At 46.3% G+C, this 20,932-nt stretch overlaps 1 protein-coding gene across 1 annotated transcript; it reads right to left on the bottom strand.

Annotated features, from left to right (window-relative positions):
- Positions 1 to 1,410: 1,410 nt before the first annotated feature.
- RAD9A (RAD9 checkpoint clamp component A) lies at positions 1,411 to 15,833 on the bottom strand. The gene is made up of 11 exons (XM_056851587.1): positions 15,759 to 15,833; positions 14,913 to 14,983; positions 14,220 to 14,360; positions 11,630 to 11,744; positions 10,052 to 10,151; positions 9,412 to 9,521; positions 8,951 to 9,057; positions 8,805 to 8,869; positions 8,492 to 8,590; positions 6,062 to 6,269; positions 1,411 to 1,553 (listed from the first exon to the last, which is right to left on the bottom strand). Exons 1-11 carry the CDS (start codon positions 15,790 to 15,792, stop codon positions 1,449 to 1,451), a joined length of 1,155 nt encoding a protein of 384 aa, XP_056707565.1. The 5' UTR covers positions 15,793 to 15,833; the 3' UTR covers positions 1,411 to 1,448.
- Between the last annotated feature and the right edge of the window lie 5,099 nt (positions 15,834 to 20,932).

Raw genomic sequence — 20,932 nt, 5'->3', positions numbered from 1 at the left:
CTTTCAGTGGCAGGCGTCCCAATTTAGAGCCTTCTAGAAAGTGTTGGCCCCTAGAGATAGTTTTCATTAGTCTACTGTAACTAGTGGTTGGTGGAGGAGTCCAGGCAGTTCAGCTGTGAACCCATTCCCTACATACATGCTTCTTCCCATTAGGGGCTTCCTAGGGCAGCTAGGGTAAAAGCCGCATTTATTTTAGGCCTGGTGGATCTCTCTCATATGCTGTAAGCTCTTTAGGGGGTCCTTTGCCCTTGCCTTCGAAATATGAATCAGTCTTTTGTTGCTTGCTTAGGCTCTTTAAAGCCCAAGCCGCAACACTGCATTATGCGCTCTCCTGTTGGACCCTGGCAATCCTGGCAGGCTTAACCTGAAAGAGGGGCAAAGCACTGGCAGCTGCATCCAGAACTACTGTGAGGAGATGCAAGTGGTTTTGAGGACAGAGGGTGGGACTATGTGCAGTAAGGCTTTGTAGGGTGGAAATGTAGAGTGTGTGTTCTCGTAAACAACTGCTTGTATAAACAGACTCCATCTACAAGACTTCAATAGTCTATACTTCTGCACATTAGATTGCTTTTTGCAGTTGTGGCTATGCTCAAGGGGCTTTATATTGTAAAAGTAAATCCATAAAGAACTTTCTCCTAATACCTTAACCTAGAGCATGTCCTATAGCAAATAAGAGAAATGGTTCTGGCCAATGTTTTTTTGTTTGGCTGGTTTAAGAAGTGCCAGCATTCATATATAAGGTTGTGCTAATTTCCACCAATCCTTCCTCCCTCTGCAGATCCTTCACTAGGCTTTTCCTGAGGGTCCATTTCCTTTGGGGTGAACCGGCACATGAGCACTGTCACAAAAAAAGCCCTGGCTGTGGTCCAGCTCAGTCCCACAGTAACTTTTAGGGCCAATACTGTAGCACCAACCCCCTTTGGTATTTCTCTTCCTGCAGCAGTTCTCTTTCTGCTTCCACGTGCTTTATGAGTAATGATACGATTAATTGCAGAGGAGGAGAAGGCTGCAGTTGTAGAAGGCATTAAAGGAAGGGTGTAACTAGTGGTCTGCCTCTCATGTCAACAGTTCACACTAGTCAAAACATCTAGAAATATATTTATTGGGAAACAGACCTACCGTGCCTTTCTAAGTCAGTCAAAAGCCCCATTGCAAGACAGCATCTTGATCTGCACATTCCCAAACAGCATTGAGTATGTTAGGCCCAGATAGGGTTCTACCTGCAGCAGGCAAAAGGCTGCTTCTCTCACAGAAACACTGCCATGTAAGAAACGAGTGCTTGTGATAAGGAAAAGTCTGTCTGGTTTGCATGCCTGGGAGTGGGACTCCTCTTGATCCTTATCTGGAGAGGAGTGGACTGGTCTGGTCTCCCTAGCCCACCAGAGGGTAGCTCTTCTTCTGACAGCTGTCATGGTGAAGCACCTGTTGCATCTCAACAGTCAGGAACCTCAGGATTCTCCCTCACTGTCCTCTGCTAGCACCTCTTGCCCAGAGCCTGGGAGGAGCAGGGTCTGCGACTGGTTTAGGACGGAGCCAAAGAACAAGGAACGGAACTGTGAAAGCAAGAGGAAGAAAAGGTTTGCAACAGAAGAGCTAGAAAACTGCAGGGGCACAATTACCATATAAGTAGCAGTTTCTGTACCAGAATAGAGAGCCAAGCAAGTCAGCTTTTGTATTAAGAAAAAAAGTTTTGTACAGAAATCTTTGAAAGCATGCAGATGGTTTATTCAGCAAAGAGAGGAAGGCAGTGGATTCTGCAAATCTCCCTCTTCTTCCCAATTGCTCAAATCGACAGCAACATCCCAAACACATAGTTTCTGCCACACCCATAAAAAACACAGATGGGTCATAATTGTAAGTGAAGTGCAAAATCTGATTGTCATTGGAATTCTAGGGTGCAGATAATGGCTTGGTTTCAGTTAAAGTTAGTTTTTTAAAAGTATATAAGAACCCAAGAAAGGCCATGCTGGATCAGACCAAGGCCATCGATGCAGGGGAAGTTTTGCCTTGGGATTTGCTGCTCTCCAGATGCACATTTCCCCCATCCGAGTTCTCAGCGCTCAACAATAAGCCGCCATGCAGAGTTTTGAGAATCGAGGGGGAAATGGGCCTTGGGCCTTTGATCCACGGGAGGTTTTGCCTTGGCTCTCTCGATGCCCATTTTCCCCCATCCCAATTCTCAAAACTCTGCAGGGGGGCTTATTGTTGAGATTTGAGAATTGGGATGGGGGAAATGTGCATCTGAAGAGTGGCCAATCCCAAGGCAAAACCTCCCGTGCATCCAAGGCCCATCAAGCCCAGCCGCCTGTCGACACAGTGGCCAACCAGGGGCCTCTAAGAAGCCCACGAGCAGGATATATATGCATATTTGTTTATTGATTTTGCTGCAAGGCCAGGCTTTTCGCAGGCGCCTGGAGAGCTCCCATTGACATTCTGTTGCTTTCAATTAAGGAATTGTACATCCTCTCCCATTTGCAGCTGGTTTTCAATTTTATTTATTTTTCTTATTACATGTGTTTTTCTTTATTAAATTCTAGTTTTGCTTCACTGGGAAGCCTTTCCAACCCTCCACTACCCATCCAACTGAGATTAAATTTTCAGGGTCTGTACCCTTCTCCCAAGGGAACTTCTCTGCCAAAGATGGGCAAAGGAATCCCCGTTTCATGGGCAATTAAGTTTTCAGTTGCAGAGCGGGGCCAGGGAGATATTTGGCAGTTCACAAAAGCAGGCAGTGGGAACAGAATAAGAAGTCAGGGGATCCTTCTATATTTCTACATGTTTCTATTTGCATGTTAAGAAACTGGGGGGGGAGAGGTGGAGAGTACTAAACAAAAACTGAATTTGAATGAAAAGGTCCAGAGTCATTAAAGCTGGGTTGGCAGGAATATTGCTTCAATTATTGAGTGTTGCAAGGTGAACTGCAGAAGTGAACTGCGCGGGAGTTCTGACCCGGGCCCAAACCTGGGCAGCGCCCCCCCACCTGCTCCGGTACTTCCGCAAGGCGGCGTGAGCGGTGCCACTCATCCCCCAGGGGTTCAGACCCGGGCCCAGACCCAGGCGGCGGTTACCACGCCTGTACCAGACCTCCTGCAAGAGGGAGCACCCAATGCCTCCCCCCCCCGGGGAGTCCAGACCCGGGCCCAAGCCCGGGCGGCGGGTTCTCCGCCTCCCCTGGCCCTCCCACAGAGGGAGGCTCACGATTCCCCCCGCTCCCAGGAGGTTCCTGGAGATCTGCCCTCTGCCGCAAAGACCAGGTGGGAGGAGGCTCTTCGCGAGGAATGAGGGGAGAGTCGCCTTGGGGTGGAGGAAACTGGGACCCCGGAAGGAAGGACTTATGTTCCCCAGAAGCTGCGCCGGGAAGCGCTAGAATGGAGCCACAGCTCCAAGACGGGGTCACTTTGGTTTTGTTAAGACTCTACACCTGGTACGGCAGCGCTTTTGGTGGCCAGGGATGTGCCAGGATATAGATGGTTTCGTAAGGTCCTGCCCTACGTGTGCTACCAATAAACGTCTCATGGGAAAGCCCCCTGGACTGCTGAAACCCCTGGAGACCCCGGAGGCTCCCTGGCGGGTGATTGGTATGGACTTTGTAACCAATCTCCCTCCTAGCCAGGGGAAAACCGTGCTCTGGGTCATCATGGATCTCTTTTCTAAGCAGATCCACCTTATTCCGTGCGAGGGGTTGCCCTCAGCCCACAAGTTGGCCCGCCTGTTTGTTCAACAGATCTTCCGTCTGCACGGTTTTCCTCGGAAGATCGTGAGCAACAGAGGCTCGGTGTTCCTGTCTAAATTTTGGCAGGCGTTTTTGGGAATTGTGGGGGTACAACAGGGTTTGTCGTCAGCCTATCACCCCCAGACTGATGGGCAGACGGAGAGGGTGAATGCTGTTGTTGAATGCTACTTGCGCTGCCTCACCAACTATCACCAGGATAATTGGGTCGATCTGTTACCCCTGGCGGAGTACGCCTATAACAACTCGGTGCACTCTGCTACTGGACAGAGTCCCTTTAAGACTGTCTATGGGATAGAATTCGACCCTTTGGGGGCGGTTCCCCTCCCGCCGGGAGGCGACCCTCCGGAGGTATCTGCTTGGTCTAACACCGTCAGAAATACTTGGCCGGGACTTGTTGAACAGTTGGACCAGGCTAAGGAACGGTACAACGCGCAGGCTGACAAACACAGAGCGCCTCCGTGGGATCTGGTAGTCAGGGAAAAGGTGTACCTTTCCACCAAGTCCCTGCGTCCTTGTAGAAAACTTTGCCAAAAGTACGTGGGTCCGTTCACTATACCCCGAGTAATCAACGAGGTCACTGCTGAACTGGATCTCCCCAAAACTTTACAGGGAGTGCACCCCGTGTTTCATGTTAGCCTACTGAAACCCTTTTCTCCCGCCCCTGATTGGCACCCCGAACCCCCAGAGGCAACACCTATCATGGTGCAGGGGGAACAGCATTTTGAAATTTCTAGGGTCCTGGACTCCAGGCTGCGGAGGGGTCTGCTGGAGTATCTGGTACACTGGAAACATTTAAACTCGAGTCACGATGAGTGGGTTGCGGCAGAACACGTGAACGCTCCCTCTCTGATCACCGAGTTCCATCGGAGTTGTCCCAACAAGCCTGGGAACCCGGGGAGGGGGCCTTTGGAGGGGCGGAATGTCAGATAGGGCTTCGGACAGCTCCGTCCTCAAACAAGATGGTTCCCCCGCAAACAAGATGGAGTTCTCTGTGCACTCCTTCCCCCTGGTTTTGCACACAAGCTCCGGCCAGAGATTTACAATTGTATTGGGACCCGCCCGTGTAAATCTTCGATCTGATATCGGGTCCCGCGCACAAAGCCGAGAGCTCGGCCATCTCCTCCACTGATTGCTCATGATTGTTTCTGTTTCAGTTTTACTTAAGTCGTTACCGGCAGGAAACGACTACATTGTCTCTTTGTTTCTGTAACCCTATTGTATCAGCCCTATAAATATATCCCCACTCCCCGTCATGTATTCCAACCTTGCGTGTCTCTTACTGAAATCACTGACTTCTGAAATAAATCTTTGAATTGCTGCTCTGCCTGAATTGAAGGTCTATTGCTGAAACGCTGTGAATTTGCTGGAGCCTGACACATATATCCACTACTGCTTTTAAGGACAACTAAAAACGTCAACAGATCTCATTGTTACTACTGATCACTTGCATCTTGTTTGGTTTGGGATTAGATCAGTCTGCCTTTCTTGCATAGTGCTTGCAAATTAGGACAGCAAAGCTGATTCTTGCCAGGCATCCAGGGGAACAAGTATTGGCCTCTATTCTTTCCCTCCCCACCATGCTTTAACAGTGCTGCTTGCCTATATATCAATGTGTGCAAGCGAAACATTTGCCCTTGTGCTTAGTAGGTGCAACATCAGAGAGAACAGAACAGGCGCCACTGTGCTGATACAGAATCAAATCCCACAAGCCAGTAGCATAGCTGGCGTAGACGCTACTTCAGAATGATCAGAGCAATCTCTTCTGATGGCAAGGTCTGTGTGTATCTCTGCTGATTGGTAAGCATATTAGTCAGTTATATATCTGCTTACTCACTCTACGCCTTCCTCCGATCTTTAAGCCAGGTGCCAGTACATAATTCAAAGTCCAAGATGTCTGAATACTACTATTTTTCAAATGTGTATCTTCCTACTGACAGTCACTGTCTTATCCTACTGATAAGAAATGGTAGGAACACAGGCCTCATGCTTAAGGGGACTAAATTAACAGAAATAATTATATTAACAGAGCATTTTTTTGGGGGGGAGTTGTTATATGAGAAGCATACCCACGTTATTTCATCAAACAAAAATGGTCTCATGATCACATACCCTTAACAAAGTTTCTGTAGAACACACATTGAAATAAATACACATTTCTGTTTCTCACATTATGGGGTACTAGAGGGTACCCACTAAAATTAAGTAAGCGCCCCCACTAAAACAGTGAAGTGGCCTTGAGATTCTCCTGAACATAATGACTCAGTTTCCATCGTGCATGCAATGGGAGTATAGTCTTACTGCAGCAAGTCCTCCATCGCACATACATACCTTTTTTTGCGGTGGTGTACCTGGCACAGTCCCCTCATGATCACTATCCAAGTCTCTTGTGTCAGAAATGGTATGTCGTGTAGGGAAGGTGAGGTTGGGAGATGGACACACCCGATCCATGCCAGCACATGTGGTTTCCATGGCAATCATGTAGGCATCAATGTCATCGTTGGTGAAGTCGTAAGCAGGAGCAACAGCCTTGTGTGTACTAGTGTGAAAGAAATGGAAATACTGTCAGGAAATACTGAAAAAGGCGGGTGACAGCCCAGTGGAAAGTGTCTGGGTGAGGACAAGGGAAGGAAGGATGAATAGCATTGTGGTTGGAGTCTGCTAAAGACCGCCTGACCAGGGTGAGGAGGTGGATGTTGCTTTCCTTGATTAGCTTGACAGAGTATCCCAAGCAACATGACCGTGTAGTTATGGGTGACTTCAACTTGCCTGATGTGTGCTGGGAGACAAAATGCTAAGTGACCACAGTCACACAACGTCCTGGCCTGTCTGGCTGACAACTTCCTTTTTCAAATGGTGGAGGATGCTATGAGGGGCTCAGCCATACTCAACAGTAACTAACAAGCAAGGGTTGGTAGATGGGGTGAAGGTGACCATGTCTTCTTGGAATTCCTTTTGCTGTTGAAGACCAAGGAAATTCTTAGCCATGTGTGCATGTTAGATTTTAGTAGGGCAGACTTTACTGAACTATGATGAGAGTTGGCCAACCTGAGAAATCAGCAGTGGCTGAACATGGACTGACACAAACAGGACACAGGGTCTTATTCCAAGACACTGAAAGACTGGACAATTCTACCAACTATTTTGTCAGATCGCACAGAGAAGCCATTGAAATTCATAAACATCAGCACAACTTTAACAGAAGAGAGTTTAAGAATGAATAAGGCTTGGCTTCCTGCCCTGAAAACCTCCAGACTAACAAAGACTATAGTCAACAATAGCCATGAGCTTACTGGTTCATGGGAATGCCATTGATGTTTACATAAGATTTCAGTAAAGCTTTTGACCGGTTCCCCATGATGTTCTGATGGGTAAACTGGAGGACTGCAGACCGGGATAGTTAGGTGGACAGGGAACTGGTTTCAGAACTGCACCTAAAGAATAGTTGTCAATGGTAGTTCATTTGATTGGAAAGAGGTGTCCAGTGGGGGTGCCATAGGGCTCAAATCTGGGCCTGGTACTATTCAATATTTTTATAAATGAAAAGTGGGCCAATGTGAACAAGATGCAGTTCAACAAGCATAAATGCAGAGTTCTACATTTGGGTAATAAAAATGAGAAACAGACTGGATTGGGGATACACTTCTAGGTTACACTGTGTGTGAAAAAGATCTTGGGGTACATGTAGACTAAGCTAAATATGAGCAGCCAGTGTGATGCAGCGGCAAAAAAGGCTAATGCAGTCTTGGGGTGCATCAACAGAGGCATAACATCCAAATTGCAAGATGTCATAGTCCCACTGTACACTGTATTGGTCAGGCTGCACCTGGAGTGCTGCATCCAGTTCTGGAGGCCTCACTTCAAAGAGGATGTGGACAGAATGGAGAGGGGGATGAGGATGATCAGGGACCTGGAAAGCAAGCGATATGAGAAAGGCTGAGGGACTTGGGAATGTTCAGTATGGAGAAGAAGAGGTTGAGGGGGGACATGATTGCTTTGTTTAAGTATCTAAAAGGAGGTCACTTGGAGGAGGGCAAGGAGCTTTTCCTGTTGGCACCAAAGGATAGGACTCACAATAATGGGTTTAAATTATTGGCAAAAAGGTACCGGCTGGATATTAGTTTTTGTTTTGTTTTTTTGTTTTTTACAATAAGAGTAGTTCAACAGTGGAATCAGCTGCCCAGGGAGGTGGTGAGCTCCCTCTCATTGGCAGTCTTCAAGCAGTGGTTGGACAATCATTTGTCAGGGATGCTTTAGGCTGATCCTGCATTAAGCAGGGGGTTGGACAGTATGGCCCCTTCCAATTCTATGGACAGTCAGGAAGTACCAGGCTCCACTTCCTAGGAAGAGGTGGCTTATTAAGTTTGGAGGTTTGCCTTAGCAGGGAGGGGGACCAGCAAGTTGCGATCCCATCATTTAAGCAAAGTTAGCAAAACAAAACAAAAAAACAGGCCAACTTTGGCATAAATGCTTGCCTTAAAGCCAAGATGATGAGCGGTTCCCCCAGTAACCCAGGCAACAGTGCATGGCTGCTGGAAAAATGTAGCCCTGATTAGGAATGGGAGGTGCTCAAGATCTGTTCAACAATAATTAAAATGCCTATTAAAAATGACAAGTCATCCCACGGCCCCAAGTTAGGTCCTTCTCTGCCAAGCAGAGACCAAGAAGCAACCCTTACTTAATGTCAGTTACCTCTAGATTCTCCTCCGCTATTTGGTTTGGCTCTCTGTGCTAGAATTTGTGGGGAAGAACCTTGCTTACCCGCTGGTCATCTGGGAACTGTGACTATCTAGCTCTGATAGTGTGGCCAAGACCAGTTGCACTTCTAGCAGGGGGTCCTCTAAAGTGAAGATGGCTGGCCTGTGAGGAGAAAACAGATAAGGACCCAACTCTCAGAGACTGGTTTTTCCACCAGAAGGAACTGAAGAAGAGCAAGCCAGGCATGAGCAAGCATCATCTAATCTAGCCAAGGTGCTCCCACTTCCCCTTGCAGCAAAGCAGTATTGGTACTCAGGGCACTGGACAGAAACAAAGACTGCTCTTCCCCTCAGAGATTCTCCCAGAAAAGGCCTACCTGCCAGGGATGTCAAAGTGGATATTAAGGGGAAGATTTGAAGACTCTGCAAAACTTAGAAGACCCTAAAAGAGAGAGATGAAACAGCATACAAAGGGCAAAGACAACCACCCCAAATTAAAGCAAGGGACAAGAAATTCACTCACCCGAAATTCCTTAAGGCAGAAAGTAACTTGTGTCTCCTCCTTAACATGGAAGACCTGGAACTCATCCTCACTCAAACACATTTCTGTCACCATCGTCCGGCCAGCCTCTGAGGCAGTGACAAGGGTTAGTACCCTTCTCCTCAGCAGCTACCCTAGCCACATTCCAAACTACTTCCCCCCCCAGCAAGGATGCACAGTAGGGGGCATTGACAGATGTGAGAGACAGTCCATTTCAGACACACTGTGTCCCACCAAGCAGAAACTTGTCACATATAGTCAATGAGTGGTTCTTTAGAAATACAAGCAATCACAATTAAATAGGGATGCTAAGAAATTTGCAAAAAAAGCCTGAACAGAGGGGCTTGGGAACATCTGTGCTATTAAGGAGTGACAAGGAAGCTTCGACTACTTTGTTGGGTTCTGAGGACAAGGTGGAAACAGGGTAATGGAAGGAAGCTCACCTGTCTCTTCTTCCAGGTAACTGCGGAAGGTCACTTTCCCACCAGGACTGGCACCCATTGTCACCTCAGCCAGAGTCAATGGAAAGTGCACCACCGCATCCACTAATAACCTGCATCAGACAAAGGAGGGGCAGGGAAATGGGTAAAAAATGGAGGCAGTGAGCGGATTCCTTGGCTGAGCATGCCCAACTCTCTGTCCTGGGTCCAACAGGTTGTTCCAATTAAACTATTAAGGAACAATCTGCACACAGCATGAGCGGACATGAAGTAGCCATCACCTTCTCCCTATCATAACTTCATGGGCATCCACACACCAGGTTCACATTATTTTGGTTCAGTGTTTTAAAATCAAACCAGTAGTTCCAGAAAAAGAAAGGAGTATATTTTCCCAGAACGTCCTCTCATTCATCCATACTAAGTCTGTACGTTTAAGCACATTAACTGCACAATAGCCTGGCCTACTATGCAAGGAAGCCTCTGAGCATCTGGATTGTGGCGGCTGTACAACAGATGGACATGTACCCCTCCCCCTCTTCCAAGCTGTTGAGGATTACTGGTCAAATTTATACAACTTTAACCACAAAATCCTTTGTATACCCCCAATCCCTTTTGCCCTTATTGCAAACATAATGGCTCCAACCTGGGAGGAGCACGCAGAGTTTGGGTGCACTGTTCTGGGTCAAAAACTGCCTGCAGTGATTCACACTCCTGGAACAATAAGTCGTGGGTCTTGACGACACCTGCAAAGAAAGCCTTAGTTGAAAGTGGCCATAAGGAAACCATGTCTTCCAGAGGACCCCAGGGCCACTAGCAATTTTTCCTAGATGTATGAAAATCTTCCCGCCACAACATGCATAGACAATTTTTTTCTTACTTCCCAGTCTGAAAAATTGAAAACATATGGGGAAACGGGGAGGGGGGGATTCTTCTGCAATATTATTTTCCCCTCTTCCAAATTATGATGATCAAGATTCCTTTTAAGGCAGAATTTTAAAACAATATTGTTACAGCCAATTCATGCTGCTGTAAATCCTGTTTACACGATTCAAATGTAGTCATACTAGCATGATAGCACTAGTTGTTGCTTTTTTAGTAAAATGCAGTCTTTCAGAACTTAGTACTTTCAAATGTTGCAAAATACAGAAGCTCATCAGGGATTAGGTCCTATCCAGGAGCCTGCCAAGCACACTGCTCCTGCAACATGGCAGCAAGGCCTTTGCAGAATATGAGACTACTCTTGCCTCAGATAACAAGGAACAACAGTGAAAAAGTCGAGAAGTTTGCTTTACTTCATATAAGCCTTCCATTTTCTGAAATTTGTGAATGTTCAGAATCAGGAGTTATGCTAAAATCTGCATGATGACCAGTGTGGTGCAGAGGTCAGAGTATCAGACAGAACAGGGAGACAAACTACGATTGTGGCATTGGTGGTCTAGATTTTGTTGTTTTTTCTGCCACATATCCCACCATTTCTCCAAAGAACTCAGAATGACATACATGGTTCTCACTCCACCAGTTGATCCTCACCACTACTCTGTGAGGTTAGGCTGAGTGAGAGACCCCAGCCCAAAGCCACCCAAGTGAGCTTCATGGCTTGGTGGGGATTTGAACCTCGGTCTCCACAAATGTACTCCAGCATTCTCACCATTACATCCCCACTAACTGCTACAGTGGCCTCATATATGTGGATGATATTGCTTGGTCTTGAGGAATTTCTAAGCATGGGCAACAGTTGTGTATCTTCACTGAACAGACTTTGGACTGGGCCCCCTTTACCCATAAGATCTACTTAGTAACCCAACTAGGCCCTGCTGGTAGGAGCAGCTTGGCAAGATGGGTGGACATGTACCACTCCCTTTTTGGAGACACTAGCCATCACTGATTCTTGTGCAGTCTTCAATGGGCAGGCAAAACTGTGACTCCCACCAGGAGCTTTGCCTCAGAAGTGGCACAGGTTTCCTGTTGTTCTTTTCTCCTCAGAGATAAGCAAGGAACAGAGTTCTCAATTCCTGCAACTTGCTAAAAACACGGTTTTCTCCAAATACACCTGGAACTACACGGGCTCCATTCTTCTAGCTCAGCACCAGTTGCTGGTAGACTTACAGAACTTATGCTGACTATTTCTCCATCAAAGTAATGCTGTCAGCCATGCACCCCTCCACATGACCCAGTGTATCACACTTTGTGTTTAGGTAGGTTCCTCCTCCCCAGCGCTCACCATATTTGCAGTGCAGTTGTACACGGAGCCTGGTGGGACAGAAATGCAGCGAGATGAGACATTTCTCCACAGACTTCTCCAGCAAAGAAAGTGAGCGGAATACAGCCAGGAAAGACTGGAAAGAACAAGAGGCCCACAATGATATTAACATTTTCTCCCAGCACTCTTACCCAAAACAAGGAATAGCACACATGCAGCACTGTATCTATTATTTCTACCTACTCCCCCCCCACCAGAAGACCAAGATGGGGTGCCTTAATTGCATTTCAGACAGCTCTAGTTTTTTGCTGGCAGAATTATTTCCACTTACAGTCAAAACAGTTCAGTTTTGAAAGCCAGAATAAAGGCTATTTTTGGCAATTTGACTGAGTAACAATGGGGAATGGAACGATCTTATTGCAGAACTTGGTGCATGCTTGCTTCTTTGTGCCTTGCAAGTATTTGGTAATCGACACAGGGTACGCAGACCATGAGAATCAGAATAGCTAAAAAACAAATTTCTGACAGCTCAACACCCCTCCATCCAACTGCAGCTTCTATTAGTTCATAACGCCAGCCTTGCTAGATCAGACTAAACATCTGTACACTAAACATTCGAATGGTATAGCACAGACCTCCCTTCAGTTTCTGTTCAGTGTTTGATGCTCTGAGATGTTGCCTTGGAACTATGTCATTTAACTACCATGACTAACAACCACTGACAGACATTTCATATTAATGTTGCCTATTACATTTTTATCCCATCAGAGCTCAGGGCAGTGTATATGCCCCCCCTTTTCTTCACAACAATCCAAGGAAGTAGGTTAGGCTGTGAGTGTATGACTGGCCCTGGGTAACCCAGTAAGACCTTGGTTGAACCGAATTTGAACTCGTGTCTTCCCAGTCATTGTCTAATGCACTAATCATTACATCACATGGGCTCTCAGCTTGTCAGACTGCAGTACTTCGTTGCGTTTCTTTCATAAGGAACTTCACTCCAGACGTAGTCACAAGTTTAAAAGTTTTATTAAAAAGCCAGCGAGTTCAGTAAGTCCATAGAAACATAAGGCTAGAATACAGACATGGGGAAACACCAGTACATTTATAGGGTACATACAATAGGATTGATTATGTTCAGGGTATAACACAAAAGGACGAGGTGCGGCAGAGCTGTCTTGATAGTTCAGATACAAGGAAACAATATAGAAGGTAACTGCCAGTAACTACTCATTGAAAACACGTACAAGGAATTAACGCGTGAATTAGCTAGACGATCTCCAGGGCTCCCAGGCATTGTTCTGTGGGACCTGGTATCATACTAGTGATTATCCCGGGCGGGTTTCCATTGTGGTGCAGATGCCGGGCGGGGGACAGAATGCAAACGGGGAAGGACAGAGCGAACTCAAACTCCATTTTGTTCTGGTGAGGAACCATCTTGTTTATCCAGGGTCGACAGAAAGCCCTAGCTGACACAGCTTTCTTTTCCTGTCCTCTTCAGTTTAATAGAAAAGACAGCCTCCTTAAAACCACATCTCGTTTTTACTTTCACCTTTATATCTTCTGTATCCTTAATCTTTCCCCCATTAGTATCCTTGCCAATTTCCAAGTCGGTTTCTGTAACTCGCTGTATATTTTCCAATAAATCACCTATCTATGGAAGGCCTATGGAAGTCGGTTTGTGGGATTTATCTGGTGAGCCCAGAGCTGACAGTGATAATCACACACCCCACCCAGGGAATGCTCCCCCTTCCCCCTGCACCACTGAGCTGTGGTTAAAGAGACACTGCCACTCAATTGTGAACAGAAATGAAGCCCTAAAGGTTGAAAAGGGGGGGAAATACTGCAGCCCCAAGAGTCGCAAGGAATTTCTGGCCAAAAAGCAGGGGCATCCAACTGCCATACAGGGCAAAAAACACACGCGGAAGTGGCCCTGCAGCTTGATCCTTTCATGTAAGCATGCACAGGAAATCCTGCTGAATTTAATGGGGCTTATTCCTATGTAAGCACGCAAAAACATGCAGTTTCCAAGTCCGGGAAGAGGCAAACAAAACAGAATACCTAGTGCTTCTAAATGAAACACCAACTCCTCCTTCACACCTGAGAACAGAACTCAGTATTTTTATCTGTCATAACAAGGCACACTGCATGCAATCAAGTGTCACCCTCCTTACAATCATACTGCCAAGGAAGAGTTTGTGTAATAAAACACAGACTATGCTACAACTACCCAACAGAAAACCGCCTGGTTCACAACCACAGCAGACAAGTCTAACCGGATTACAGTGCTCAGACTGCAAGTCTTGAAAGAATGCCTCCCATTATAACACAACTTTGTGCACACAGAAAGCTAAATGTCAAGGAAAGAGGTTTAGCCTAGCATCCTTCTGACATGCTAGTTTTCTTTAAATAGAGCTTTTATTCCATCAGGGAATGCTCAAATAAGGTCACTACCACCTACAGTCTGAAGTGGTACACTCCATAACAATTCTATCACCGCTCACGTTTCTATAAGCCAGCCTATTGTCAGTCAGTAGGTGATATGCTGGGGCCTTCCAAGAAGAGCCTGCAATTGTCCCCCTCTGCAATCTACATACAGCCCAATATAACTAACCTTCATAAGCACTTTACATCTGACAGGGCCTGCATCAGGGTCAGGCCTTGATTCTCCAGGCGCATAGTGCTGGAAGAAGAGAGGGGCGAACAGGAAGCAGGCATATGCTGAGCGAGATACACTTACTGCACGTAAAGAGAGCTGGAAAGAGAATGAAAGTATCAAGAGTGTCATCCTTGCAGTCAGTCAAAAGGATCCCAACTTCCTTTTACCCTCCTAGTAGCTTAAGGCCGCTTTGTACAGACACAGCATCACTGGCCTGCATACATGCCCATCATCAGACAAATGTTGACAATTAACAGAAAAACTGGCACAGGACACATTATATTATATACATATATATTCTGAGAAATACGCATGTATTGCGCTGCTGGAAGATCCTCACTTTGTCACATAGGTGACATGCACTAATGAACAACCATCTCCCCCTTTTTAATTTTTTGTTTTTATCTGACTTTGGAGAGTTATACCCAATAAGTACAGAATCTCAGCTTCTTATAATATAGCGATATAATGCTTTACTCAAAGCCCCCACTTTTCCAAGTAAACAGAACTCCTTGAGTCACCCCTCCTTGCAGTCTAAACTCAGTCTAAACAAATCCCTGGGTGTCCATTTTGGTGTGGGTTGTCCCCTTCCAGGCTCATCACATTCCTCTTTCAAAAGCTCTCTTCCTCTCTCAGCCCCTTGCTTACCCCTTCCTTCAGTGGCTCAATGTAGACTTCATCACCAATGCGGGAGAGAGAGTGCACCGCTTTCCCCAGTGCTGCGTTGAGGGACAGAAGAACATTGAATCATTATGAATAAGCCTACGTGACTTTCAGTGCATTCCACCACAGCTCCCACATTACATCTCCTACAGCCTCACACTTCTATTAAACCATCATCTTGGACCATTGTTTATATTTATTGCTCTTCTGCAGTGAAGCCAAGCATCTGCTGAAGTCCCTGCTCACACAGGTGAAAACAGCCTTTTCCTGTATCTCTCTGGTACAGTGCCACTAAAATTCCCACCACCACCACTTTCTTTCCTTCCATTCTTTCTCCCTGTCCAACAGGAAATTATCTTTTTAGGATACAAAGTTCTCATCCGAATGCTTTGCCTCTACTATGCTCACACATAGGGCTATAAAAACCCCAGGCAAGCAGTCATCCTTGCTGCTGAAACCTAGATACAAGCTCCTATGGGTTTGTTTTTCCTGCACTAACTGTACATTCTCATGCCAAGCTCACAAACCCTCTAGAGTATTTATTCCTGAATCATATTCCAAATAGTATGAGCCACATGGTATGATCTGATGCAAGAGTGTTTAGCAACCCCATAGGCACCCTAGCTCTATACCATCTGCCACTTAAATTGAGGCTTTGGCTGATAAATACAATATTTTGTAATGCCCAAATTATACAGCAGCTTTAGAAGGGGAAGACTCCCATTCCTCTGCTCACTTAAAGCAAACAGCCTACCTCCTGGAGGAAGACCAGCCCATTGTCAGCACTTTCCAAAGGTGAATGACCCATATCCAAACGTATTCTTGCCCCACCTTTCACATTACCACCAGTAATGATGCACTTCATGCTCAAGGAGAGAAGCCACCAAGGTCACCTACACCGGGAGCCGACTAGGTGGAAGGAACGAAACACCTGTGAAATTATTCGTCACTTTCATTTCCTACTGTCACCTCTCCTTTGGGTTAACAAGAATCCCCACAGGTTTCAAAGTGGATACCAGGAGATAAAAAATAAATTCATCATTAGTCCAACTAACATTTTTTTAGTACTTATTTAGGCTAAGGATAAACATCTCTTGTGTTGCAATCAATGGATATCGCTTCCAAATTAGGCCCACTAGGATAATACAGCTAATTGGAGGTTTACAAATTGTGCATTTTACAGTGCATACTTAGTGGCTGTGGAGAGATCAAAAAGTTAATTCTTTACCCACTGTAAAAACCTGATGAGTTTTGAGAAAAGTTTTTTCATTTTTTCATAAGTTCAGAATTACAGTAAAAGTTGTTTATACTCCTTAATTGTTCTGACTTCCAGCCCAATCACATGCTTCTTTAATCAGAAGTAAGTCTCACTGAATTTAATGGTGCTGACATACAATTAAATATGCACAGGACCTGCACAGCTGCTTCCAAGTTGGAATATGATTTAGGCCTCTACTGCTGCAATCCTATGCTTACTTACCTAGACGAGGCCCACTGAATAGTAGTACTTCTGAGTAATAATGCATAGCACTGACAGTTTTACTGCAAATTATGTGTGCAGTAATTCAGCATTCTGTGGGAGTTTGCTGTAATTCCCACAGGCTGTACTCCTGCATACATATTTACTGTACAAAGCCAACCCAGTTACATCTGGTCTTTACTTTAAAAGGCAGGGAAAGACCTTTTTATTCTGAAGGCATTTGGGGTTTGGAAAGTGAACATCTTTTTTAAAGTTGTCACACCTACTAACAGAAATTGTGTGTGTGTGTGTTAAGAGCCGTCAAGTCGCTTCCGACTCATGGCGACCCTATGAATCAAAGTCCTCCAAAATGTCCTATCTTTGACAGCCTTGATCAGATCTTGCAAATTGAAGGCTGTGGCTTCCTTTATTGAGTCAATCCATCTCTTGTTGGGTCTTCCACTTTTCCTGCTGCCCTTAACTTTTCCTAGCATGACTGTCTTTTCCAGTGACTCTTGTCGTCTCATGACATGACCAAAATACGATAGCCTCAGTTTAGTCATTTTAGCTTCTAGAGTCAGTTCAGGCTTGATTTGATCTATAACCCACTGATTTGTTTTTTTGGCAGTCCACAGTATCCGTAACCCTCTCCTCCAACACCACATTTCAAAGGAATCTATTTTCTTCCTATCAGCTTTCTTCACTGTCCAGCTTTCACACCCAGAAATTAGTAGTTCATTTTTAACATTTTATGAATGTTATGCCTGTTAGGAACATTGCCAAAGAGTGCTTGCTGCTGCATTTTATGAATTTATATTTTAGTGATGGCTTTTGCACTGCTGAGCAGCCCAAATAGTTCAGTTTAGCCCGAACTCATCGGTGCTTTGGAGCTAGGCAGGGCTGGCCATGGTTAATATTTGAATGGGAGACAACACAAACCACCTCCGCTTGTTTCTTGCCTGAAATGCCTCGTGGATGGGGTCGCCTTGAGTCAGCTACTATACAACAGCATTTTCTTCTTCTTTATTCTGTTGACTACTGCCCCAGAATCTATTAGTTTAGGGGTAGCATACAATGTCTTTAATAAAGAAATAAACAGTGGTATAAACATGTAAAGGAGCCCAGTGGCGCAGAGTGGTAAGCTGCAGTACTGCAGTCAAAAGCTCTGCTCACGACCTGAGTTCAATCCCGATGGAAGTTGGTTTCAGGTAGCCGGCTCAAGGTTGACTCATCTTCCATCCTTCCGAGTTCGGTAAAATGAGTACTTGGCTTGCTGGGGGTAAAGGGAAGATGACTGGGGAAGGCACTGGCAAACCACCCCGCAAACAAAGTCTGCCTAGAAAATGTTGGGATGTGACATCACCCCATGGGTCAGGAATGACCCAGTGCTTGCGCAGGGGACCTTTACCTTTACCTTGTAAACATGTAACACACAAGGTAAGGAATACATTGAATAAGCCCCTGTAAATTCAGTGGGGTCCTGACCTGGATGGCTCAAGCTAGTCTGATCTCATCAGATCTCAGAACCTAAGCAGGGTCAGCCCTGGTTAATACTTGGGACGGGAGACCACCAAGAAATACCAAGGTTGCTACACAGAGGCAGGCAACGGCAAACCACCTCTGTTAGTCTCTTGCCTTGAAAACCCTACTGGGTTGCCATAAGTCAGCTACGACTTGGCAGTACTTTACACACACACACACACACACACTCAGCGGGATTGATTTGCCCAGTAACTACGCTCAGGATTGGGCTGATATGCTCTGGTGAAGCTGACTCCATGATTAATGGTGAAGCTGACTCCATGATTAATGGTGAAGCTGACTCCATGCTCCCCTCTTTCCCCAGTGGCAAGAAATGTCAGGGGATGCTTCCGGAGTTGGTCCGCTTTGGAGAAGACCACACTGCAGGGCAATTTTATACATCATACAATTGTTTACAAGCATATAAATAGGGCACAGGCGGAAACAAATAGGCACTCCTAGAAGGCAGCAGATCCACTAGAGCACTGGTTCCCAACCAGGGGTCCGTGAGAACTAAGTTAAGGTCTGCGAAACAAAGTTATAAACCCATAATAAATGATTATTTTCAATTAAAAGTTCTCTATTATAAAAATATATATAGTCAAATGTTAGTCTAAGTTTAATGTTTAACTCACAGTTCTGATTAAAGTTTATTTTCAAATTCCCGGAATTTTTATTTTGAACCTTGGGGTCCCTGCCCCGAACAAAAAAGTCCTAGTGGTCCTTGGTCAAAAAAAGGTTGGGAACCACTGGCCTAGAGTATATCAGCCCCCCCCCCCATCAGTTGAACTGTTGTTTCAACGGTTTTTGCCTCTGGGTTGGCAACTGGAGGATGCAAATCAGCTCCGGCACCAGGAGGGCCTCGGGGGAGGGGGGGCCAACGGTCGATTCCTAACGTACCTGCTCCTTTATGAATTTGATGGGCAAGCGGCAGGGGGTGGAGCGAGCCCTTCAAAGGCGCTACGGCCCGCCACCACTCCAGACGAAAGCCGCTTCAAGCTCTGTAAAGAGGCGCTTTTGGGATGCCACCCGAGGCCTACGGGACGCCTGGTGTCTCCCCGAGGGAAAGCCCCCCCCCCCCCAGGGTGTTTGTTCCCACATAAGCGATCCGGCCGCTCTAGGAATCAGACCCTGCCCACGGGTGAGGGTCTTGGGTTCGGCCGCAACCCAAGCCCGACGACGCCCCGCCCCCGCCCTTCTCCTACCTCCCTCCTTCCTTCAGAGACCCCAAACGCCTCTCCTCTGACGGCCCGCCCCTTCCTCCCAAGCGGCCTTCCTATTGGACAACGCGCTAGTTGCGCCCCGGGAAAGCTGTAGGGGCAGGACAGGGAAGAACGCGTTAAGAGCCGGCCGAGGAGGACTTCCGCCCACGTGATCCCATCAGGCTCGCTTGGTGCGCGCGCGTGCGCGTTCGTGTGCCAGTAGACCCCGCCCCTTGGAAGCCCGCTAGAAAGCGGAGGCCGTCTAGGCCTGGTGATTGGCTGCGCGGTCCGGGCTGCGTGCCCTCCACCCCCACGCACGCACGCACGGTGAACCGTCACAGCTGCACGTTAGCTATGCAGCCGGCGATTGCTAATGGCTATGCAAACAAGGAGCAGGCGAGTGGGGGGGGGGGATTTCTCCTTTTGCATCGGGACGTGAATAGTCATTTTAAAGGTCGCATTCAATTGAATGCTAACCCTTCTATGGTAATGCAGGGCAGAATTCTGATTATACCGTACTCAGACAGGATCTGCCCTTGCTCTTCTGGCTCTATTGACTCATGAGCCCATGCCCTTTTGGAAGGCCGCTTTTACGAGGAACTTCGATCGCACTATATTTCCCCCCTTTTAACATACAAATCCAATGCCTCTGTGACTGACATAATGCCTTTTTTACTAAGCGATAGGGACCCCAAGGCTACATTGTCAGTGGCAAGATTTGTTTCAGTCCTTATGTCCCTCCAACACTAGATATATGCTGCTCAAGATCAATGGATCAAGGAGCTTCTAAGGGATAAAAGGAAAGGAATAGTCATTTTAAAGGTCGCATTTTAAAAAAGAGCTTTGAGCGAGCTTCAAAATTGACCCTGCATAAATGGCCTTTTTTTCAGTGGCTGTGACCTTGACTCCAGCAGTAAGAGAGAAGCTGGTTCTTGAAAGGGGGGGGGGACTAAAGCGGATTATATTGTTCTCTCACCAGTTTTATCCTCATAACAGCCCTGTGAGGTAGGCTAGGCGGAATGTGTGGGACTGGCCCAAGGTTACCCAGCAAGCTTCCATGACAGAGTGGTGATTCGAAACTGGATCGCCCAGGTGCATGTCTTACACCCTTAACCCTTACAGCACACTGGGTTTGGTGTGAGGATGCTGATTAAAGAAAGGCACTTTTTTTCTAATGTTCCAAATGTGCATTTTACTGTCTGGTTGCAGAGGATCCAGATGACTTATGCCTTTGTAACTTGCAGTGTAAAAGTTTTAACATAAAGAGAGATTAGGAAGGGTGAGAAAACCTAAAGCTTTAGGTTGATCCTTCATTGAGCAGGGGATCAGACTAGGTGGCCTTTATGCACCCTTCCAACTCTACGATTCTACAATCCCTGACAAGTATTCAGGGAACAAAACAGCCGGACATCTTTTTAGAAACATCTGGAAAAACCCCTTCAGTAGCTCATTCCATTAAAAGGGTTCTTCTCCTATGTACAGAGTAAGAACAAGTACAAGATAAGCCCGTTGCGGGGACCTGAAAGTGAAATTGTAACCGGAGATGAAGAGAGGGCAGAAGTCCTCAATTTCTACTTTTCCTCAGTCTTTTCTTGCGAGGGAAGCAGTGCTCAACATGGCATACACAGAAAACATGATGAGGGAAAGGATTTGCATCCTAGGATTGGCATTGGGGTACTGCACAAACACCTAGTTTCTTTAAATGAAACAAAGTCCTCAGGGCCAGATGAATTGCATCCAAGGGTACTCAAAGAACTTGCAGATGTAATTTCTGAGCCACTGCCCATTATTTTTTATAAGTCTTGGAGAATAGGTGAGGTGTC

This window comes from Euleptes europaea, chromosome 6, assembly GCF_029931775.1.
Source record: "Euleptes europaea isolate rEulEur1 chromosome 6, rEulEur1.hap1, whole genome shotgun sequence".
NCBI classification, from domain to species: Eukaryota; Metazoa; Chordata; class Lepidosauria; order Squamata; family Sphaerodactylidae; genus Euleptes; species Euleptes europaea.
Note: the sequence above shows the minus strand (reverse complement) of the source record. Positions and strands in the feature narration are given on the sequence as shown.